At 31.1% G+C, this 23967-nt stretch overlaps 2 protein-coding genes across 2 annotated transcripts in view; both read left to right on the top strand.

Moving 5' to 3' along the window:
* The first annotated feature begins 538 nt into the window (after positions 1-538).
* LOC143617125 (uncharacterized) lies at positions 539-1771 on the top strand. The gene is made up of 5 exons (XM_077089780.1): positions 539-723; positions 805-921; positions 1064-1180; positions 1259-1348; positions 1642-1771. Exons 1-5 carry the CDS (start codon positions 695-697, stop codon positions 1769-1771), a joined length of 483 nt encoding a protein of 160 aa, XP_076945895.1. The 5' UTR covers positions 539-694.
* A 3753-nt stretch (positions 1772-5524) lies between these two features.
* Positions 5525-23967, top strand: part of LOC143617122 (receptor-like protein EIX2) — a 30960-nt gene continuing 12517 nt past the window's right edge. Inside the window, exon 1 of the mRNA XM_077089778.1 lies at positions 5525-6022. Coding sequence (XP_076945893.1) covers positions 5696-6022 — 327 coding nt within the window. The 5' untranslated portion in view covers positions 5525-5695. The remainder of the gene's footprint in view (positions 6023-23967) is intronic.

The following is a 23967-nucleotide window of genomic DNA, read 5'->3' as shown; positions in this document are numbered from 1 at the left end:
TTAATTTTGATATGGGGGGCTGTTTGGTAGCCTCTTAACAGTTATTAAGAGGCTACCTCTTAATAGCTCATAACATCTGAATGGTTAAGTAGTAGCCTTAAGTCTGAATGGTTAAGAGGCTACCTCTTAATGGTTACCTCTTAACCATTCAGACTTAAAGCTACCTCTTAACCATTCAGATGTTATGAGCCATTAAGAGGTAGCCTCTTAATGACTGTTAAGAGGCTACCAAACAGCCTAATTGGTTATAATTTAGGTTGTGCAAAAAACTTTTGTATAAAAATAGGATTAAACATGTTGAGAGTAGAACCCATAACCTTTTGGTTGAGAGTAATACCTCCTTGCCACTAGACCAAGCTAATGTTTATGCAAATGAGTTTAAACACTAACTATACATATTGTTTTAATAAAAATACATATAAATTAAAAAAAAAAAAAATCGGGCCTAGCAGGGTGTCGGGCCTGTGGCCGTCGACCACCCAGCCCTGCCAGTTAGAACGGGCCTGGTGAAATTGGATCCGGATTGAGTTGAGTTGACCCAGAATTGCAAAAACCGGCTGCAACAGTCACTAGAAAGGCACGGTCTGTTGAATTAACGGAAAGGGATTCGGAGTTGCAAACACCGGTTGCAAACGTTGTTAGAAAGGTACAGTTTGTTAACATAAAGGAAAGGGATTCAACGTGTAATGTTGAAATGAAAAGAGGAGATTGGTTGTGTCCCAAGTGAGTTTATGTTGAAATCCTTTTTCATAATTTTTCACTTTTCGAAATTTAAGTTTATAATTTGCTTAAATGTTTTTGTAGGTGCAATTTTTTGAATTTTTCCAGGAATAAAAAGTGTCGGGAATGTAACGAAGATGGTCCTCAAAATGCTAGTGGTAACAATGTTGAAATGAAAAAAGGCGATTGGAATTGTCCTCAGTAAGTTTGTAAATAAGGTTTAAATTTGGTTTCATTGCTTTTCACATTTTTGTTATTCTTTAATAAAAAAACATCACTTGAGGGAACTTATAGTTGAATTAATGATTGTGTATATACTAAAATAGATGTTTTTATTTTGCAGATGCAATTTTATGAATTTTTGGAGAAACATTCGGTGCTTGAAATGCAAAACCGAGGGGCCGAAGAGGGTTGGAACAAATGATGTTGAAATGAAGAAAGGAGACTGGAGCTGCCCACAGTAAGAAATCTGTACACACAATTTGTTAAATATATGCAAATAGTTTTTAACCTATGAACTTTTATATTATTTATTTAGGTGTGAATTTATGAATTTTGCTAGCAACACAAAGTGTTTTCATTGTCGAGAGCAACGCCCCAAGAGGCAGGGAGAGTGGGAGTGCCCCTCGTAAGTCCCTAAGTTTTTTTTTCACACCAACGTGTTTATAATCGTTTTATATATTTTAATTGCTTTAATAGGAAGAATGTGTCAAAATGCTTCCGGTTACTATAACCGGGGCCAGCAAGTTTTGACACGACACGACATGAAGTTAAAGGGTTATAACTGGTTATATTTAATCATGTTAATTGTGTCGTGTAAGCCATTTATTAAACATGCTTGTTTTAGTGTTTAAGCAAATTAAACGTTTAGGTAAGTATGACATATTCAGTCTAATGTGTATTTTATTTATTTTGGGAAAGGTGTGATTTCTTCAACTATGCCGGAAATGTTGTGTGTTGGAAGTGCAATGGTGAAAGGCCGAAAGATGCAGAAGCTAAATACCAAGAACAGATAATGGAGGAAACCGTAAGTTTGCTTGACTACAAATAAATGTTTAGCGGTCGAATGCAACAGGGCCAATATGTAACAGTAATGGTCTTCTGTCATAACATTACATTTAATGGTAATGTTAAAAGTAACTATAACAGCAATTTTGTGGAGAGTGTATACTTGAAAGATTAATTGGTTTTTCTTTTCTCTAATTAATTATTTTCCCCTATCTCTATTACGGATCTTGAGGATCATAATGGGGGGACTGGTGAAACAAGGGTTTTTGGCAGCCCATACTTGGCGGACAATCACATCCCAGGGTTCCTCTCATCAAGGCTCATCACCTTTGAAACTTCTTTTTCCGGTTCTTCTTCCGGTTCTTCTTCCGACTCCTCTTCAACTTCCTCTTCGGGGTTTTCTTCTTGTTCAACTTCCACATTACTTGTATTTACCTCAATCCGAATGGTCTCAGGTTGTATTACTCTCATCTTGGGTCTCCTCGATGGACCTGAAACAGAAGCATGCGGAGAATCTGTAGGGTTGTAAACTGGGGTCCTTGGATCAGAGTAGATTTGCATCCAGCTTGGGGTAGCCTGCTTAGGATCAGACTTAGCTGGCGCATCAATCTGCATTTTATCCGAAGGATGATCCGTTGGGGTTGGCGGATTACTTGGAATGTTTATTGGCATCTGCTCCGTGCCCGGGAAGTAAATGGGTTGATTCCCATATGGAACCACCGGTGTGAGAGGTCTGTCATGGTCGAAGAAGTTAGCATAGTATTCATCACTTTGACCATCAAGAGGAATAATGGGTTCCGAATGTCCTGTTCGTCTCAATACTTTGTAAAAGGATTCTATTATCTTCTTGAATACCGACATCTATGAATATTAGAATGAGAAGGGATAGAAAAATTAAAATGATAAGAAATAGGAAAGAATATCAACCTATCTTATCCTTATATAATAATATTGAAACTTATCTCTGATCAAAGCTTAGGTATACTTATATACCTAATTCGCTAAGATCGATGGCTCTGATACCAACACTTGTCACACCCCAGCTCAGGGCCTAGGCGTGTGACTCGTAAGTTGGTACCTGTTTTGTAAATACATCAGAGTTAAAGGTTGTAAAGCGGAAGACTTTTAATAAAATATTATTATATTCAAATCACGGGGTTTGAAACACCCGTTAAGTTATACAAAAGTGTTTGGATATTAAAACCATGATTTACATTATTTTAATATTAAAACATCCTTTGAGCCATCAGATCGTCTAACGGCTATCCTTTGTCTCCAAACACCTATTCTCCATTACCTGTAAAACAGTTATAAAAAAAATACGTCAGCAACACATGCTGGTGAACACGCTGACAAAAAACATTAAAGTTACTTAGTTATCCCCTCGGGTATCATGTGACCCGGCCCATCATGGCTTAGGAAACAACCAAGTTAAATATACTATTATAAACCTCCAGTTATACTTGAAACCTCTCAGCGACACCACGGCATCGAGGTCTTGGCAACTATCCAATATACACGAGATAATCCCCTCTCGAACATTACTTGGGTCCGGCCCAACGTGGCGGAGGCATTAGCAAGTGTGGTGCGGTGTGCCCACCGTCTGCCCACATATGTAAGGATCCAGACAAACGTATACAATAGCCTGAGGGCCAGTATTACTTTTGTTTATAAAGTTTTAGGGATATAATCCCATGCAAACATTCAAGACTTTGTTTTAAAAAAAGTTGGACGTATTCACCTTTCTTCTTGATTGGTGTTTCTCACCAATTTGTCTCGTTACCTCGGACCTATAGTACGAGAATAACATTTTATAAGTACTAGATCAACGATCTAGCTTCAGACCTTTAGTCTGATTGCATAGCCTTTACCTTGACATAAGGACCTCTAGTCCTTTAAGGACCTCTAGTCCTTTCTTGTTAATCAATTATAAACCTTTGTTTCTTTTTCGTGAAGAAACATATATTTCAACTTTCTTTTATATAAAAAATATAAAATCTTTATATAAAATAAAGAAGAATTATTTTATCTATAATCTCAAGTTTATAAAATCTTATTTCCACTTTATAAAATCAAGGTACAGGCTATATCCCTGACTAGGGTCTAAGCCATTTATATTATAATAATCAGGCAGAACCCCTACCTTGAATGACTTATTTATAGAAATGCTTGTGCTTTACTTGAACAGCACTTCTACTTGAAGGTAAGTAGAGAGGGTATTTAAGTAGGGTTATGGCACGCATTTCTTGGTAAGGCTTGTCGGGATATCGCCATCTCGGGTCGTGCCATGTATATCGAGGCAATGTGTGAGACTTGTAGTGTGTTGGATGAGTGAGGATCACCCCCATGGCCGGCCTATTTATAGAAATTTTTGTGCAGCTTCGCGTATCGCGAAGCTGCACTAGCTTCGCTGAGTCGCTGCATAGGCTTGCCACGTGTCGTTCCTGCCTCTCCACGTGTACTGCATCTTCGCATATTGCGAAGATGCACAACTTGGATTCTTCGCGTATCGCGAAGATGCAAAATTTTGAATGTGTTCATTTTTAGTCCCTGGTCTTTTGGTAACTTGCCATATCTTGATCTTATCATCATCCAAAAATACAAAAGCGGCTCTGCGAGCGTGCGAAGTGCAAAGTGCGCCAACATAGCGCCCATCGCCCTTCACCCGAGCCCGTGCGCGTCGGGTGCTTCGCACCCTCCGCTAAGACTAGGGAGAGTGGTTGGCCACTTAAGAACATTTCCATGGAATGTTCTCTCCTTATAAAGTGTTTAATATTTCTTTCTTTCTCCGATATGGGATGGAGTATCCTTACTCCTTTTCTTAACATAAACTTATGTCATCCTTTACTTTATTTTACCCACTAATATCATAAATATTTTTAGTCCCTTAACTTTATTATTTGTCAAAATTTGTCCAAAATTTTCGTGATGTTACAATACTAATAATACAAAAGACTAATAATAAACAAAACTAGGCCCAACAATCTCCATCTAGTCTTTAGTATTGGAAGCCGTCAGTGTCATACTCCAGAACCCCATCTTCAGAGAGTGGAATCTCAACAAGTCTCTTAACAAACTGTTGAAAGCTTCAACTATCTTGTCGGTGTTCTGACGGCCTATGTCTTGTAGTGTGGGCAGGGGCGAGTTATAGAGCTTCATGATGTCTTCTTTGCTAAGCCCCATTAACTCGTGCTCGCCATACACTCGCTAGTCTTCCATCGTTTTGTAGTGAATGACGACTTCACCTGTTGTATTATTAAGCTCCCAACCGATGAAATCATGGAGAAGATTTGGCTCAAATGGTTCTCCATGATAAATAATCTGACTGTCTTTGGGAGCTGGATACCTCCACATCAATCTTCTTTTCCCGGTGGCCGGGTCAATCTCTCTCGGATTCTTGTATCTCCGGCCCTTATTCACCTCAAAGTTGGCATAATCCAACTTTGATTCCCGATGCAGATGACGCTTGAGCCAGACATCAAGATCCTTTTCACCAAACCCATCTCCCACTGCCTTTCTAAAGTAGTTTATATCCAACTCGGGCAGAGAGTGCAACTGTGTTCGAGGATAGGTAGATGAGGTCTCCGCTAGCCCTTTTTGAGGGTTTTGAGATCGGTACGTTTTGATATGTTATTGGTATTTTACCGATTTTTTGCCTTCAGTGCCGGTACCACACCCGGCATTTTCGGTATCGGTATTTTCAATACCGGAGCTTATTGTTGGGAATCATAAATTAATAATTAATTTAGGGAGAAAACAACAGTTAGCCCAAGATAGACGGAAGCAATTTTGTGGATACAATTTATGCCTTGATATATCCTATCCATCCACATTCCATAACGACTTGTGAAGTCTTCCATGGGCCATAATTAAGGTCCCCTCCATCTACACAATTATTACTTAATGTAGTTTGTTCATCATAGCAACTCATATTTCGACTAAGTTTTCTCTAATAAGTTGAGGTTGAATGATGGGAAATCAGCGGGTTTCGGGGCTTCGTATTGTTTTCTTAAGCATGTTTTTGGTTGCAACCAAATATGTGTGTCTCGGTGCTCAAAATTCAACAAGAAGCTGCCATGAGCAAGAGAGACAAGCACTACTTGAGTTCAAAAATAGCGTTAAAGATGAGTGCAAGGTGCTCTCATCATGGGTTGGGACTAATTGTTGCTCGTGGAAAGGTGTCCGTTGTGATGGTGCCACTGGAAGTGTTGTTGGGCTCCATCTCAGGCGAAACCAAGGGGATGCTATGGAGTCCCACCACTACTACGAAGAATGCTACTTAGTTGGTGATAAGGTGAACGCATTTTAGCGGAGTTAAGGCATCTAAAAGACCTGGATTTGAGTGGGAATGATTTTCAAGGAAGTCAGATTCCAGAATTCATTGGCTCCTTCAAGCAACTAAGTTACCTCAAATCTTTCTGATGCACGCTTCAGTGGTATTATTCCCCACCAATTTTTAATGTAGCTCACTCAAGTCCATCAAGAATCAGTTAGCCCAGTAAGAAACTCGCATCCCATAAAGTTAAAACGTGTGTGTATATATATATATCTATAATATATATAAACAAAAACCCTATAATCTTACGTGTCGCGATGTGGTCGCTTCCTTCTTTTATGGAAGCCACCAGATTGCTTAATTTTTAAATGGAGACGTCTTATTGATTTAACCCAAATTCATGGGTATAGGTCTTACAAAAACCAGATAGCTCTTAAACGGGTTATAACATCTCATTAAATTAAAAATTAATCTTATCAATTATTTGATATGAAAATCCTATATAATAGAGATATACTAAAATTTAATATCCAATTTAAAAAAAAAAGATATTATGTATAATTAATAAACAATTTTATAGTAAAAAACATAAGCTGGTCATGGGTCACTAAATCCAGATAGCTTTTAAACGGGTTATAACATATCATTTATTTATGAAACATTTTCATCATCAAACCCTAAATATATTATTAACTTTCTTACAATAAAGAAAATTAAAATCCAAAAAATAAATATTAAAAAACAAAAAATGTAAAAAAACCATTCTCTCAACCCATCAGACTGCTTTATTTGTAAATGAAGGCTTCTCACGCATTTGACTCGAATTCACGGGTAAAGGTCTCACCAAACCCATATAGCTCTTAAACGGGTTATAACATCTCATTATATTAAAAATTAATCTCATCAAATATTTGGTATCAAAATCCTATAAAATAGGGATATACTAAAAATTAATATCCTATTTTATTTAAAAAAAATATTATTTATAATTAAGAAACAATTTTATAATAAATAAAATAAATGGGTAATGGGTATCACCAAACCCAGATAGCTTTTAAACCGGATTATAACATATCATTTATTTGTATTTGTGAAACCATTTCATCATCAAACCTCAAGTATATTTAATTATTAACTTTCTTACAATAAATAAAATTAAAATCCAAATAGACATATATAAATATTGAAAACGAATAATGTAAAACAACCCCCATAATTAATAAACAATTTTATAGTGAAAAACATAAGCTGGTCATAGGTCACCAAATCCAGATAGCTTTTAAACGGGTTATAACATATCATTTATTTATGAAACATTTTCATCATCAAACCCTAAATATATTATTAATTTTCTTACAATAAGAAAATTAAAATCCAAAAAATAAATATTAAAAAACAAAAAATGTAAAAAAACCATTCTCTCAGGCCATCATATTGCTTTATTTGTAAATGAAGGTTTCTCACGCATTTAACCCGAATTCACGGGTAAAGGTCTCACCAAACCCAGATAGCTCTTAAACGAGTTATAACATCTCATTATATTAAAAATTAATCTAATCAAATATTTGATATGAAAATCTTATAAAATATGGATATACTAAAAATTAATATCATATTTTATTTAAAAAATATATATCATTTATAATTAAGAAACAATTTTATAATAAAGAAAATAAAGAGGTAACGGGTATCACCAAACCCAGATAACTTTTAAATCGGATTATAACATATAATTTATTTGTGAAACCATTTCATCATCAAACCTCAAGTATATTAATTATTAACTTTCTTACAATAAATAAAATTAAAATCCAAATATACATATATAAATATTAAAAACGAATAATGTAAGACAACCCCCGTAATACGGGGGATAAAATCTAGTATATATATATATATATATATATATATATATATATACTAGGTTAGATACCCATGTCATACACGGGCTTGACAACTTAAATTCTGTAAGTGATAACTTTTGATAAATAAAGTTGAGTAATACATTAATAAGTATGAAGTTAAGTTACAACTACTATTCACAATCTTAAAAATAAATCATAAATCTCTAAATACTTCTTTCGATACAACAGTAGACGATACACTAAAAATATGGTAACAACTAAAGTAAAATAGAATTATGAGAGCATAAATGGTACAATCGGAACAATACGAACCAGTCATCAATAAAAGAAAGCTTTCAGTCAGTCGAAATGTGCAGTAAAAGAGAATCAATAAGGTTTTGATCGACAATATATGGATAAAAAGAAAGAGATTACAGTTATAGGGGAAAAGAAGGCGGGCTGGGTTCAATTAAAGATCCACGTATTTTAACAATGAACCCGCTAAGTAAGTTTTAGAAGCTAAAATGTTTCATATACATGTAAATGTTTTCTTACATATAAAAACGATATAATTTATATTAGACAAATTAAATAATGAAAATGTTCGGTTTATAAAAATGTTTTATAAACAAACCTAACGTTTTTAAGAAATAAAATACGTTTTGTAAAAGCAATTAGAGAAATCATTAAACAAAAAATATATAAAAAGAACTTTAAAAAATGTATAATCAATGTATAATTAATAGGAGAGAGAGGCGGGGGAAAATAGCAAGAATGCATAAGAGAATGACATGTGGCAAGAGGAAACTTTTATTTATTATATAGTATATATATATATATATATATATATATATATATATATATATAGAGAGAGAGAGAGAGAGAAAAGGGTTCAAATAAGAATAAAAAGTTTCCTAGGAATGGTAAGAACCAATATATTTTTGATATTTAGCATTAAAACCTATGGTAAAAGAATAATTCTAGGAAACTATGTCGGTTATAATGGTGAAAGAGTAATTCTAGGAAACTATGTCAGTTTTTGGTAATTTTAAATATCAATCCTTGGATCCCCTGATCTAATGGCCCATAATTATTCTTACCATTTCTAGAAAACATTGTCTTTTTACAATAACCTATCTCTCTCTATATATATATACCTATTCTAATAAAGTAAAATAATTGTGTACACTTGTCATCTTTTGGTTAATTCTGACAATTTTTTTCCTCCAAAACTAATATACCCTAATATATGTAATAGATCAATAATTATTCACTTTCCTTTTACACTCTATTTATATTATATCTATATATTTTTATAAATATAAATATTGACATATTATTTACTATATATTTCAAAATTCTTGATAAATTTTAAAAATCAACTACAAATCATGTTTCTCAAAGATTGAAAAGAATATAATTTCAAATGTTTTACTATGTATATTGTAGAATTTATAAAGAAAAACAAAACTCGAATATGCTTTCATTTTACAAAGTAATTTTTTAATTATTAAATTAAAATATATGCTTAAAAGTCGATCAAATTTTTTAAAATCAATCCATTTATCTATTATTATTATTATTGTAAATTGTCATATAAATTTATAAATTCAAAATATATGCTTTAAATATATCCATATATTTTTTTCCGGTTAATTTAGTAAACTATGTATATGTTAAAATGTACGAATCACTTTCAAACATAAGAAAGTTTATCATACTTAATTTCTTAGTTTTTTTTATCAAGGATTGTATCGGGTTTTTTGTGGAACTTAAATTTGATTTAACGGGTCCAAAGTTAGTAAATAGATTGTTTGGTACAAGTTAACTACATTTAGGTCAAAATTTGTTACGGGTCAAAAATGGAAAATTTAAGTATTTTTAAAAGTTTGAGAATGCAAATAGATTTATCGTCAAATTTGTTATGGGTTCAAAGTGTTGTCCTGAAAATGTCAAAAGTATGAAAGTTAAAATTTTAAACATGATTCGGGTTTCGAATTTATTTTTAAGGGTGTTTTTTGAAATAATCAAAAGGTTCGGGATTTAACAAATTGACTATTTTTCCCTTAGCTATTAAAATTTAAGAAAATATTGCGAACACCTTCGACATGCCACCCCCATGGCTATCAATGCTTCCAACTTTTATCAGATTTGAAATACTTATGTCAGCATTAACTTTTTCTTCAATTGTGATCAGAACATTGTATGTGAAACATGTCATGCAAAACTATGCTCAAATGCAACAAAATATTCAAAAAATTGAATGGGTTAACATATTATTTTTTATGTTGTCATTATGACAAAGTCGAGAAGCCCTATGAAACTTATCAAAAAAAAAATTTCATGGTGTAGCATATACGCTATGTAATTATTTGTTTTACTTGTAATTTTATAATTTGAATTATCCCGTGTGTGACACGGGTTCTAAAACTAGTATATATATATATATATAGGGGAAAGATCAAGAGAAAACTCATCTTTAAAGAGAAAAAAACTTAAAAACTCCTAAAGAATTATTTTTAATTAAAAATAAAAAATATTTTCAAATTTCTGTTTTTGCCATTATTCTTACATTTTCTTACCATTAACTCGAAAAAATTAAAAAAAAAACCCGTTGTAATGCACATACGTATTACTGTGTGAACCCGTTGTATTACACATGTGTATTACTATGTATTTTTAAGGTCAATAGTGTTTAATTGTATATATTCAATATTTGTGTATTGTATATGTGTAGTAGTGTTGTATTATATGCAAAAAATAATAATAATAATAATAATAATAATAATAATAATAAAGAATTATTTTTAATTAAAAATAAAAAATATTTTCAAATTTCTATTTTTGCCATTATTCTTACATTTTCTTACCATTAACTCGAAAAAATTAAAAAAAAACCCGTTGTAATGCACATACGTATTACTGTGCGAACCCGTTGTATTACACATGTGTATTACTATGTATTTTTAAGGTCAATAGTGTTTAATTGTATATATTCAATATTTGTGTATTGTATATGTGTAGTAGTGTTGTATTATATGCAAATAATAATAATAATAATAATAATAATAATAATAAAAGTCGATGTAGTACACATGTGGTTTAATGTTGTATTACACATACGTATTAATGTAGTGTGTATCAAATATGTGCAATAGTGTTGTATTCTATGCAATACAACACTTTTGCATATATGTAATGCACACTATTACACATGTGTACTACATCGATGAGGTTACCAACAATATTTTTTTTAACCAATAACAACATATAAAAATAACGGAAAAAAAATAAACTTCAAAATTTTTTTTTTTTAAAAGTTAAAAATAATTTTTTAAGAGTTTTTAAGTTTTTTCTTTAGAAGGAGTTTTCACTTGATCTCACCTATATATATATATATATATGTTACTGTACTTTCGTAAGTTTTCTATGTTGCTAACTCAGACTCGAAGCTTTTCACTTATCATTTACAGTTTTTTTGTATGTTGGTTTTTTATTTTAGAGACAAAACTATTTGTTAAAGCGCTTACTAGCAACGTTTACATAAAAATTAAAAGAAAAAACAAATGCCGTATTCACTAGATGTCCAGATCGTATGAATAGCCATAACTTTCATTTGGCGATAAGTAGTTTTACTTTTTGAATTTAAAAGTGTAACACCCACAAAAATTTCAAGATACAAAAATGTCAACTTTAAAAAGTTGAAGAACTAAAGTGTAATACTTGATATTAGTGAGGGTAATTACACAACATGTCTGTTTTCAAATACACATTAATATTTATATACAAAACATTATTAAAATGCGTGTAGGAAAAAAAATGATCATTTGAATTATGAGGTCTCTATATGAAAATTTAAAATAATTAAACACCGTTTACTAGTAAAAAAATATACAAGCATCATTTATCATATTAATTATATATATAGGGGTATATATGTATATGTGTAAAGTACTATATTAATAAAATGGATGTATGCGTTTGCCATTCAAATCTACTTGACAGAAATTATGTTATAACAATAATATATATTAGTAACAGTAATACGGATTTAAAGTATTTAATAATGGATATGAGAATAAACAGCTCAAGTTGAGCTCTAATTGAAATGCCACGCTTTTGAGTAAGTAACGCCCTAACTATAATGTGTCAGTTTTGTAGTAATAACTGACAAAAGAAGTAGGTACAAATATACGCATATGAGTATATAAACTATAACAATATATATTTCAGTTTATATTCGAAATATTGTTACTCGAACGGTTAAGCCAAAGAAATAATCGTTTGAGTTATGAGATATTTCAACAAGCGTTTACATTTTCAAATATTAATAATTAAACTAGATAAAATATTAATATGGATCACATTCACATATGAAGTTGTTTACGCTCCATAGGTTATAAACCAATTACACACATAATAAACTTTTAATATATATATATATATAAGTTCAGGAGATAAATGAAATTACTGTAAGAAATGTGAGAAATGAATATGGGTCACTAGTTTTATTTTAGGTTTTAAATATTTTAAAATAAATGAAAAAAAATATAAATGCAACGATAAATGCATCATCTCTCTTCAATTAATACAACTAATCTAACCATAATAAATCCCTCTATAATTAATATACCTAATTAATTTAATTAAAATAATTAAAAAGGTAAAAAATACTAATTTAGTTTTATATATAAGTTAATTACCCCCTTTTCATTTATCCAACAAAAATATAATTTATTCATACAATACTATTTCTTTTTATTAAAAAAACAATTTATTTTTCACTCAATTTATTAGCATATATCAACACGTAATTTTTAACAATAAATATCACAACATAATATTTTTTTCCAATTGATATACTTAGAAAAATTATTGTGATAAATAATAATAAAAAAATATCATACAAATGTGTCCATTAAATATAGACAATAAATATACAACATACACAAAATTATATAACCTACACTTGTTAATGTATGAATGAATTGCATTTGTGTAGGATAAAATTTTCGAATGTAGGTTATATGTTTTTCGTGTGTAGGTTATACATTTTCGTGTGTGTGTGTAGTTTATTGATGCTAAATTTTGTATGTCGGTTATATGTTTTTCGTATTTAGGTTATATGTTTTTTTATTTTTAGAATAAGTGTAGATTATATGTTTTTGTGTATGTTGTGTATTTTTTTGTTGATATTTAATGCAAACATGTGTAAGATGGTTTTTTATACTATTCATCACAATGTAACTACGTGTTGATGGATATTAATATATTGAGTTGGAAGAAATTGGTTTTGTATAGAAATAAATTTTAATGTATGAATAAATTGTACTTGTGTAGGATAAAAACTCAAGAAAGAAAAAATAAGTTATAAAAATAAATGACTTCTTAATATTTTTTAATTATAATAATTTGATTAGTTATATTAATTGAATATAAAACTATTATATTTATTAATTATATTAATTGAAGAGGGAGCATGCATTAATACTTTTCTTATTTATCTTTAAGCATTTAAAACCTAAAATAAAACTAGTGTCTCATATTTATTTCTCACAGTAATTTTATTTTTCTCCTAAACCATCCCATATATATATATATATATATATATATATATATATATATATATTATTACGTTATGTAACAAAACTACACTTCTATATATAGTAAAATATTAAATAAATACATATACATAGAGAAATGTATGAGTGTGGGAATTCTTGCATGCTGATGGATTGTCACGTTGTAGTTATTGACACTAATCTAACATATATCTATCACTTGAAAGTATATATATTTTTTTAAGTATTACTTATCTCTTACTTTGTGACCGACATCAAGTAATATATATATATATATATATATATATATATATATATATATAGCTTGGAATTCCTTTGTACTTATTAAACACAAAAGATTCTTTAAAGAAATTCGGAGGGTAACGAAGAGAAAAAACAAGAAAAATACATACGGGTATATACACAAAATATGTTCTCGGTGAGAGACAATAAATTGATAGTGGATCATGGCCAGGAAAATAAAGAAGTAGAAGCATTAGTCTTGGAAGCATGTATAGAAGTTCTATCGGTTTATTCCCTCAATTACTCTACAATAAGTAGGAGTGCTGTCCGCGTCAAGTCTAGACATTTCTTATAAAGTATCCATACAAAGTCAATCATCAATCATTCATAAAGGTTTTCAAATGAGATCACCACATCATTCAGACAGACAATCACAGATGAATACGTTAAACCTTTATAAACAGTCAAACATATTTATACCCTATAAGATAGACATGTTGTTTGTGTTATAGAGTCAGTCAAATATTTGCATGAGATTACGTGATCTCTAAAACATTGTAATACAAAATAGAGAATAAAATAACTCAGACCGAATGCGCATGTGTCTGGATCCAAACATAACTGTTCAGCCTATACAGTCAAAGGCTACGTGGCCGCGAGCTAACAGTCATATATAATTCTCTGTTATGGGCTACGTGGCTCGGAGAAATTGTGTGTGTGTAGGGCAGTGTTACATATACCAGAAATAGAAATGTTTCTGCTAAGCTTGTCAAGAAAACTACATTTGTATTATAATTGTTATTTAAATGATTTTAGAGTCATAACTATTCACCAGCACATAGCTGACGTATTTTATTCCCCAAATGCAGATAACTAAGTTTGGTAGTATATGCAAGGATTAGAGTCGTCAGGAGATAGAAGCTCGCAAGATCATGATGGCTCAAATTTTGAATATAATAATCCTTGTTCTATGAAAACAATATTTTTGTAAATATCGACTTGGGTATTTAATTCCCAAGTAAATTTTTCAATGTAAATTAATATTATATTAACCAATAAGTCTTCCGCTAAAATTAATCCATAACTCTGATCTATTTACAAAACAGATATCAACTGGTAGTCATACTTCTAGGCCCTAAGTCAGGGTGTGACAAAAAGCATATGTACATTTGTAGCTAATATCGCTCAATGAACTTGTTAAGGAACTAATGTGCTTTCTCGTAAAAAGTAAGGCTACATATATAGTTCACCCTGAAAACCCAATTGTTTCTTGCCTAAAACACAACTCCTCTGAACAACTACTAAGGGGTGTTTAGGTGAGCTTTTAAAAATTGCTTATTTGTGTTTTAAAAATCAAATAACAATTTGGAAAAACTCCATTTTAAAGTTTTTAGAAAGAGACAACTTTATATAATAGTAACAAACTTTCATTATTGTGTCTTATTGTATCAATTTGGTTACTCTAACTTTTTTTGTTTTAATTAGGTTACTCACAAACTTTTGTCTTATTTAGATCACTCAACTTTTACCTATGTACTAATCAAAGTTTCCGTTTACCATTTTGATAGGTAATTTTGATGATATGGAATATTTTCATTAAAATAAAAATTGTTAATGATGATGTGGACTGATGATAGGAAATTTAAAATTAGTGACATGGATTATGTTAATAAATAAATTCAAAAATTCTTCAGCCAAGCCTCGGTTTCTGCTTTACCAAATAATATTATTGAAAACACATAAAGGTAATCAATCGTCTACATGAATAAATTGGTGGTAAACCTACAATTATAAATTTTAATAATGACCTTCATTTTGTTATAAGCTTAGTTTTTTTAACCACTAACCCATAAATAAGTTTATAAACGAACCAAACGGTTAGTGACAAATTCTTTATGTTCGTTTATCTAATTAACAAACAAACATGAACAATTTTTTGTCATTCAGTTAAACAAATGAATATTAACACAATCTCGTTCTTCCATTTATGTTCGTTAACGTTCGTTCATTTTAATTTGTTAATGTTCATTTGTGTAGGTCCATTTAGCTTTGTTAGTTTACGTTTGCTTTAAGTTGGTTCATTAATATATTCATTTAAAACTTTTTGGCCCATTGCAACTTAGTCTAACTTTAATAACTTTTTAGGCCAAACGGTTGCTCTTCACATTACTTTTGAATGGTTTTAGCGAAACTATGTTCATTCATCTATGTTTGTGAACCATTCGTTTAAACTGTTAAAGAACGAACATAAACGAACACGAACATTTTCATTTTCTAAACGAACGATCACTAACATAAAATACCCAAAACTGGTCAAAAGGTCAAACCTTGTGTGCAGCAAAAACACAGTTGCCAGTGGTGGTCAAGAAAGATCAATTTTAAATCTAAACCAACAACATCAAAACGAAAGGGATTTTTACATTACAACATCCGATCAATTAAACAATAATGAGATGTCAAATTAACAGTAACCAACCTGTTGAATTTAGGGCGTTTATACGGAGGCTGATTCATCTTCGAATCTGTAAAACGCTTAGATGCCAATCGACTGGGAGAAATCTGAGGTGGTCGATGGTCTCACGTAGGACAACAACAGTTGGGTGCAGCAATTAAGCATGTTTAAAGCAAAGAGACCTCTTTGACTGCCATGTAACCCAAATGCCTCCTTTAGTTGACATGTTGTGTAAATGTTGTATATGGATGCCAAAGTGTCCAAAATGTTCTTCATTTATCATATAGGTAGATTATGGCAATGCAAGGACTTAGGGACAAAGACACAAGGGAAAACCCCACATAGAGAAAAGTGCTGAATCAAATATCTCATTAGTAACCATATCTCAGTCTTTATCCGCCACGAACGTGATAATGATTCACACAAGATCATGATGAATAACACTAAATGTATCATAATCAAGTCACAATGGTATTTGGGCCTCTCTCAACAAGAGATATTCAATTCATTCTCTTGTGCCTATCTCTAAATCCCCAACTCCAGCATTGGAAGGAAAACCCCCCCGAGTTCTCAATGCAACAAAAGCCGATTTTTCAATCGAACTGTTGAGTGGGATCGTAATTCTTGGCGTATGGCCTGGCAGTTATTGGAGGTAGATTGCCGCCTTCGAAGCCTGGCCATAGGATTGGGAACGACCAGAGAGCTGGTTTGGATTAGAAAATTGTTGTTTTTTTTAAATTAAAAGTGATTAAACTATTACAATCAAAGCAAATAGATTATTTATTTGATGGGTCCACTTTTGTAGATTCTAAAAAAAACGGTACAAAAGTGAAAAGGATTAGAAGCCACACAACAAAATTATTTAAAATAAATAAATAAAAAATTATAACTCAAGATTTAATGAAAAAGAGAAAATATAAAAACATAAAAAATGTTTTCACCGTCTTTCTTGTTCTAAAAAAATAATAAAAAAGACACAATGTTGAGGAAAAAAATCATTATGTCTTTTTTTCTTAATATTGTGCTATATTACTCAACATTGTGTTATATTTTGTGATATATCTTTGATCTCAGCATTGCGTCTTTTCGTCGCTTTTTTTAGAACAAGAATGACGGATGAAACATTTAAGTTTTTAATTTTTTTTCGTTTTTTATTTATAATTTGAGTTATGATTTTTTTTAGTATTTTTTTATTTTTTGTTGAATTGTTTTTTGTGTGGCCATAAATCCTTCTCGCACTTCTCATTTTTGTATTCTTTTGTATTTTAACCTTTCCTTAAAAACGAATATAAAAAATTCTCTTATGTTTTTAAAGATACTACGTTAAATTTACAAATTGTTCAAAATACATAAGCATTTATTTGTATGTGCGTTTTACTATAATTTTCACTCGTATGATACATGAGTCTCTAACCTAACATTATGTATTTCTTCAAATCTTATGGCCTGGGTTTGGTTGACGGAGAGATTGTTGATAGTGACGAGGACCAGATAGGTGATGTTTTTTTGGATGGGTTTTTAGTTTTTGGAGGTAAATGTGATTAGGATACTACAAAAAAATTGACTTAAGGCAACTTTTATTTTACAAAAAAAGTTGTATTAGGTGAAGTTGCAATAGACCTAATGCAACCCTTTTATTAGATAACGCAACCGTTTCTTTCAAATGCAACCTTTTTAAAATGTTGCATTTGAAAAAACAGTTGCTTTATGTAACAAAAAGGTTGCATTAAGTCTAATACAACTTCACCTAATGCAGCTTTTTTTTGTAAAATAAAGGTTGCTTTAGTCTCAAGCCCGTAAGATCACCCTTAATGAGTGTGAACGCAACCAAAAAAACCAAACAAATATACTGAAATAACCAAATCAAACCGAATTAGAAACCGACAGTTCGTTTTAAACTTTAGTAAAAACCAACATATTGGCTTTCGTTTATTTTTAGGTTTTGTGAAAAACCGAAAAAACCAATGACTAATGTTATTGAATATATTATTTTTCTTATTCTTAATTTTGAGTGTAATTATCTTTTTAGCACTCAATATGCTAGATAAAAACGTTCAATATTTTATTAACCTTAAACTATTTTTTTCAAATATAACACCCAATAGCAATATCTTGTGTCATATTTTTTTTCCCTGGTTAGGAAAAGCGAAAATACCAAATTCAAGACCGAATCAAACCCAAAAACCGTAAACCAGAACAAAAAAATAAATAAATAAATAACCCCAAACCGAATGGTTTTGAAAATTCAAAAACCCACAAATTTGGTTTTCAATTCGGGCTGCCCAATACCACACCACACACACGCTACCACCTTTAGACTATCTCCATTTGGAATTCAACCCAACTTTTACTACAAAACTAACTTAGCTCTCTTTCATCTATTTAACCCAACAAAACCCAACTAGACTGATTCATTAACAACTCAACCTTCACTTTCTTATTAAAAAAGTATTTACAATTGTTTTTACTTTTATTAAAAGTGGTTAAACAATTCGTATCAAAGCAAATAAATTATCTATTTGAAGTATAAAAATATTATAAAAAATTATAGTTATACTTTTAAAGATACAACGTTAATTTGTTCAAAATATATAAACATTTATTCATATTTGTGTTTTACTATAATTTCCGCATGTGTGGTGCACGGTAGAAGTGGGCAAATAAACCGGTTAATCGAACCGATCTGAAAATCGAACCGAAACTGAATCGGTTTGAAACCTATTATGAAACTGGTTTGAAACCTATTGAAAACCGAAGGTTCGGAACCGGTTTTAATTTTCTCCACCAAAACCGGTTAACCGAACCGAAACTAGCCAAAACCAGACAAACCCGAACCGAAACCGATCAAAATTCAAACTGAAACCGTTGGTAAACTGGTCAAGAAACCGGTTTCAACCCGAATCAAAACCAATCATAAACCGGTTTTGACTTTAATTGACCAAACCAAACCGGTTTCTAACCTAAACTGGTTTTAAATTTTAAAAAGGGCTGCGCCCCTCTAGTACACGGGTCCTAACCCACTTACATTATGCATTTCTTCAACTCTTAAATAAAAAAAAAAAGAACAATAATACACACATGATAAACAAAACACAAATTTTCTATTTAAAAAAAGACAGAATGTGTAAATTAGCCCCTCAGTAGAGATGGAACTGATATTGTTTCTTTTTATAAAGATACGAGTATTCTCAAGGACGCTTGCTTGAGTTTTGGCCGTGACCGATTTCATTTGTTAATTCATAATTGTGGTATGGTTATAGTTAATTAGTAAGCCCAGTTAATTAATAAGCCCGGAGCACTGGGCTGTGGCGGGTTTGGTGACGACCAGAACGGGTTCAAGTTAAAACGGGTTTTGGCAAAAGTGGACTCAAGTTTTTTTTAGAATAAGAGTAGTTGTTGGAGACAAACACCTACTTGACCCGTTATTTAATTTGAGTTGACCCAAATTGACCAGTTTTTAATTTAAGTATACTCAAATGGACTCGTTTTTAATTTTAAGTTGACTCGAATTAACCCGTTGTTTAGTTTAAGTTGACTCACGTTGACCCGTATGTTAGAATAAATATATATTTTATATATATTTTATATATGGCCCTTATAATTATTTATCTTATTATTGATCATTGACCTAAATAACCTTATGTTTATAACTGGTAAATCCTTGATTGACGGAATTACCCTTACTAACGTTAATAGGGTTTCCCCTTGGGTGTATATATAGAGAGCTTATTAGAGAGGTTAATAACTAATGATGAATAATAACACCATAAGAATCATCCCCTACCTCTCTCTCTCAAATCGTGTTCATCAAGAACACCTAATCTCCATCCTAACCATACACCCTAAAGGGGAACTCGATCAGATTAAGAAGATGTCAATCTCAAACATCACTGGATTATCAGGTATTACATATTTCCTTGTTTCCATTATATCATCGATTATAGAAACTGATCAACATGTGGTATCAGAGCATGATGTTGATTAATCAGTTTCTTCGATGTCCATAAAAACTGGAATTAAAATAGGAAACGAGTTTTTGATTAAAACCCTTATGTTTACGTTTTTGATCATCATCATAAAACTGATTGGATCTGATGTTCGTATTACTTCTAACGAATTGTTAGGTCTGATTAAAACCTGTTCATTATAAAAACCTGATTATTTTCGAAATCTGTTTTACAAAACTTTCAGATTTCGATTCCAGTATTAAATCTGATAATATAATCGAAAACAGTTTCGTAAAATTCTTGAAACTGTTCTTGTTTTTTTCGAAGATGTTCTTGAAGAACATCATAATTTTCGAAAACTAACCTTAATTAGGATTAACTTGGGAAAATGAAATCTGTTAAAGAGATAATATTATCTCTAAGTTTAATTTCAAAATCTTTTAAATAAAATAAAAGATATAATTTTGAAATCTTATTAAAATTAGAGATAATCTAAAACTTTAAAAAAATAATATTATCTCTAAGTTTAATTTCAAAATCTTTAATATAAAATAAAAGATATAATTTTGAAATCTTATTAAAATTAGAGATAATCTAAAACTTTAAAGAGATAATATTATCTCTAAGTTTAATTTCAAAATCTATTAAATAAGATAAAAGATATAATTTTGAAATCTTATTAAATTTTGAGATAATCTAAAACTTTATAACAGAATCTCCCAAATCCCTTAAAATTAGGAAAATGTTATCAGGTTGATTATTCTTTTCGAATTCTGCTAATGTTGCGAATCAAGGCATCTATTCACAACAACTGGACTCTAATCGCAACAAATGAAATGTTGCGAAATCGCATGATGTTGCGAGAATTACATATTATCTTGCGAGTAACATGTTGCGAATGTCCACTAATTATGTTGCGATCAGAACCTAGCATCACAGAATGTTGCGAAGGGACATATGTTGCGAAAAGTCACTAATGTTGCGAACCTTAAGATGTTGCGAGTATTACTTAAGATGTTGCGACGAGCTAATTTTGCAAGATGTTGCGAGTATTACCTATTGATGTTGCGATCAGCCCATAAAATCACAGGATGTTGCGAGTACTCTTAATCGCAACAATTATGTTGCGAGTGCTTTAAATCGCAACAATGCTGATTACATCACAACAACTACATTCGCAACATCTCTCATAACAACATCATTCGCAACATCTCTTATAAAACATCAATCGCAACATTACTTATGACTGCACTGTTCGCAACATCTAAAATCCCCTAACCAAATTCGCAACATCACTTCGAAGAAATCGCAACTTTACTTATATCTTACATGTTGCGAAATGATCAGAAACCCTTATATATAACCTAACTGATTAAGGGGCCCTGCTCCGTTAAATTACTTAACTTAAATAACACTTATAGTTCACTTCTGCCCAACGGTGATGTGTAACCTAATATTGTTATTTAAGTATAATTAAGTATGTCACTTAAAAGTGTATGTCCTAACATTATCAGACATTCGCATGACTTTAGTTTTGCTTAACTTAAACAACACTTCATGAGTTCACTTCTGCCAAATGGTGATATGGTAGCTTAACAAAGTTGTTTTAGTCTAACTAAGCATAGTCATCTAAAAGATGAGTATCCTAAAATTGCTAGATACTCAAATGACATTAACTTTGCCTTAAATACCTTAAATGTCTCAATTCTGCCCAACGGTGATTTGTTACATTTATGTATTGCAAACTTACCTTGTGCATAACAACTTGATTGTTCCAATTCTGCCCAACGGTGATTTGTTACAATTATTTTCGCACAAGAATTTTATACTTAAATAATACATTTTCTGCCCAACGGTGATCTATTTTATTTAAGTATAATAAAATTAATTTTGGTGTTATACTTAAAATTATCACATCTTCATAATGATCCTTACATTAATGATCCTTCATTAATGATCCTAATTTCAGTCTGCCTTATTAGATTACCCATAACATAAATCACTCTAAAATTCTTCTATAAAGTTTGAATCTCAAACCTAAATCATCCACTCTTATTACAAAACCTAAGAAGAGTTTTGCTTCTAAAAGGGTCTTATAAAATTTGCCCTTTTGAGTCTTGATTATCCTTAAAGACTTGAAATTCTTACTGCTCATTCTGATAAAAGTATTACAGAAAAACACTTGAGCATAATCAGTGGGATAAATAAATGTGTCTCTTATGATAATCAAGAACTCCTTACATGATTCCTATCAGGTGAGCAATTACGGATTCTAAAATTCCTAAGACTAACGTTTTTTTTTTTTCTATGGAAATAATAGAATCAAAACAATTCCTAAGATGCATGCAAAACACTCTAATTCTAAATAAAAAGGTTAATTGGCATTTGTGAATACATCCTAATATTTAATTCCATGACCCATAAACTGAGAGCTTATACATGGAACTTAATGAAGTCTTTTCAGTGTATTACTTTTCCACCAGTACAATTAGATGCCTTAAGAATCAACTATAACACTCAGAAGTACTAAAGGAAACTGAGTGTGTTGCTAGCAATATATGTACAGGAAAAGGAATGCCTAAAATTGAAAATCAAATGTTATTCACCTTATTACCACTAAACCTTAAAAGATGATAGTTCTAAAGTCTTGAAACAAAATACAAGTACTGCTTACAGCTCTAAGTTCTCAAAGGGAAAGTCTCACTACAAAATCATGCCATTAGACTAGGCACGAGCAAAGAGACTATCCATACCTCAAGGGAACAGTTGGCTAAGAAAGGTAGTTACCAATTAATGATATTTAACTCCACTAATATTAATATCCCTATTAACACATGTTAGTTGAGTTTAGTTTTATACGTTTCCTTATCAGAAATCGATAATAATTAAGATGAGAGTCAGTGACTCATTTAATGTTAAGGTTGTAAGAACCATAAAAGCTGTTTTGTATTAAGCTTTATGATACCTTAAACATTCTAGAGTTTACTCAGAATTTAGTATCAATACTAAAGCTACATTTTGACAGTTATAAGGTTTTAAATGACCAAAACAAAGTCACTAATAACTAAAACTATCATATTATCGGTCGTTATTATCTGAATAGAAACCTTATAAGATAAAACTAAGCGATGCTACAAATTTCACAACCTTTTGTTATCATAGAAATGAGAATTTAACAAAAGATAAATGAGACTTACGTACTTCATCCATTAAGACCAAAATTTTCATGAGAAATCATGACTCGGTTGACAAAGGATGAATTGCCATTAAATCTCATTCTTAGTGATTTGAAAGCATGTGTTAAATGCCCTAAATATAAACTGGATAAAGGGAGTAAGTGAGGTCCACCATAAGTTAAAATTCACTGCTATTAGTGGAGCTTAGAAGAATATCAACTTGTATCTAATCTGTTTCCTACTGGACAAGTTCTTTAAAGAAATCAATTCATATATACTTATCAGTATTCCTTCTAAATATGTCCTTAAAATTTCTTATGAAATATGGACAATAAGGAAATCAAGTCTAAACTGCATGAAAGTTTCCTATGACATGAATCGCCAAAACTTGTATGGAGTTTTAGAGGCCTAAAAGATCAGTGGGAGCACTGAGTGTCCTTATATGCAAGAGATGGGGGAGAAACAACTTAATCTACCTCATAAAACATCCCTTGTATAAGACACTGCTCCATTATATCTTGTCTCCTTAACATTTAATGCTACTCCTAACAAATTTTGTTGAATACCTAAATATGGGAAAACTTAGATTTCTTACCAAGACTAATTAATATAATCCTCAATTAGAATTTATTGGTCTTCTGATGTTGACCCTAAGCATGCTGAATTCTTACATATTTCTAAGGTCAGTAGGAGCAGTAAAAGTCCTTATCATAACTTGGCTAAGTACAAGACGCGGGGGG

The sequence above is a fragment of the Bidens hawaiensis genome, unplaced genomic scaffold (assembly GCF_021521415.1).
Source record: "Bidens hawaiensis isolate Kalapana, Puna unplaced genomic scaffold, B.hawaiensis_p1.1 tig00052247_1, whole genome shotgun sequence".
NCBI classification, from domain to species: Eukaryota; Viridiplantae; Streptophyta; class Magnoliopsida; order Asterales; family Asteraceae; genus Bidens; species Bidens hawaiensis.
Note: the sequence above shows the minus strand (reverse complement) of the source record. Positions and strands in the feature narration are given on the sequence as shown.

What these genes read in the sequence shown, in the direction of transcription:
- LOC143617125 (XM_077089780.1), top strand. Translation starts at nt 695, where the DNA reads ATGAAAAGAGGAGATTGGTTGTGTCCCAA. An exon ending in GGAGACTGGAGCTGCCCACA is followed by an intron (nt 1,181 to 1,258) that starts GTAAGAAATCTG and finishes TTATTTATTTAG; the next exon opens with GTGTGAATTTATGAATTTTG. An exon ending in GGAGAGTGGGAGTGCCCCTC is followed by an intron (nt 1,349 to 1,641) that starts GTAAGTCCCTAA and finishes ATTTTGGGAAAG; the next exon opens with GTGTGATTTCTTCAACTATG.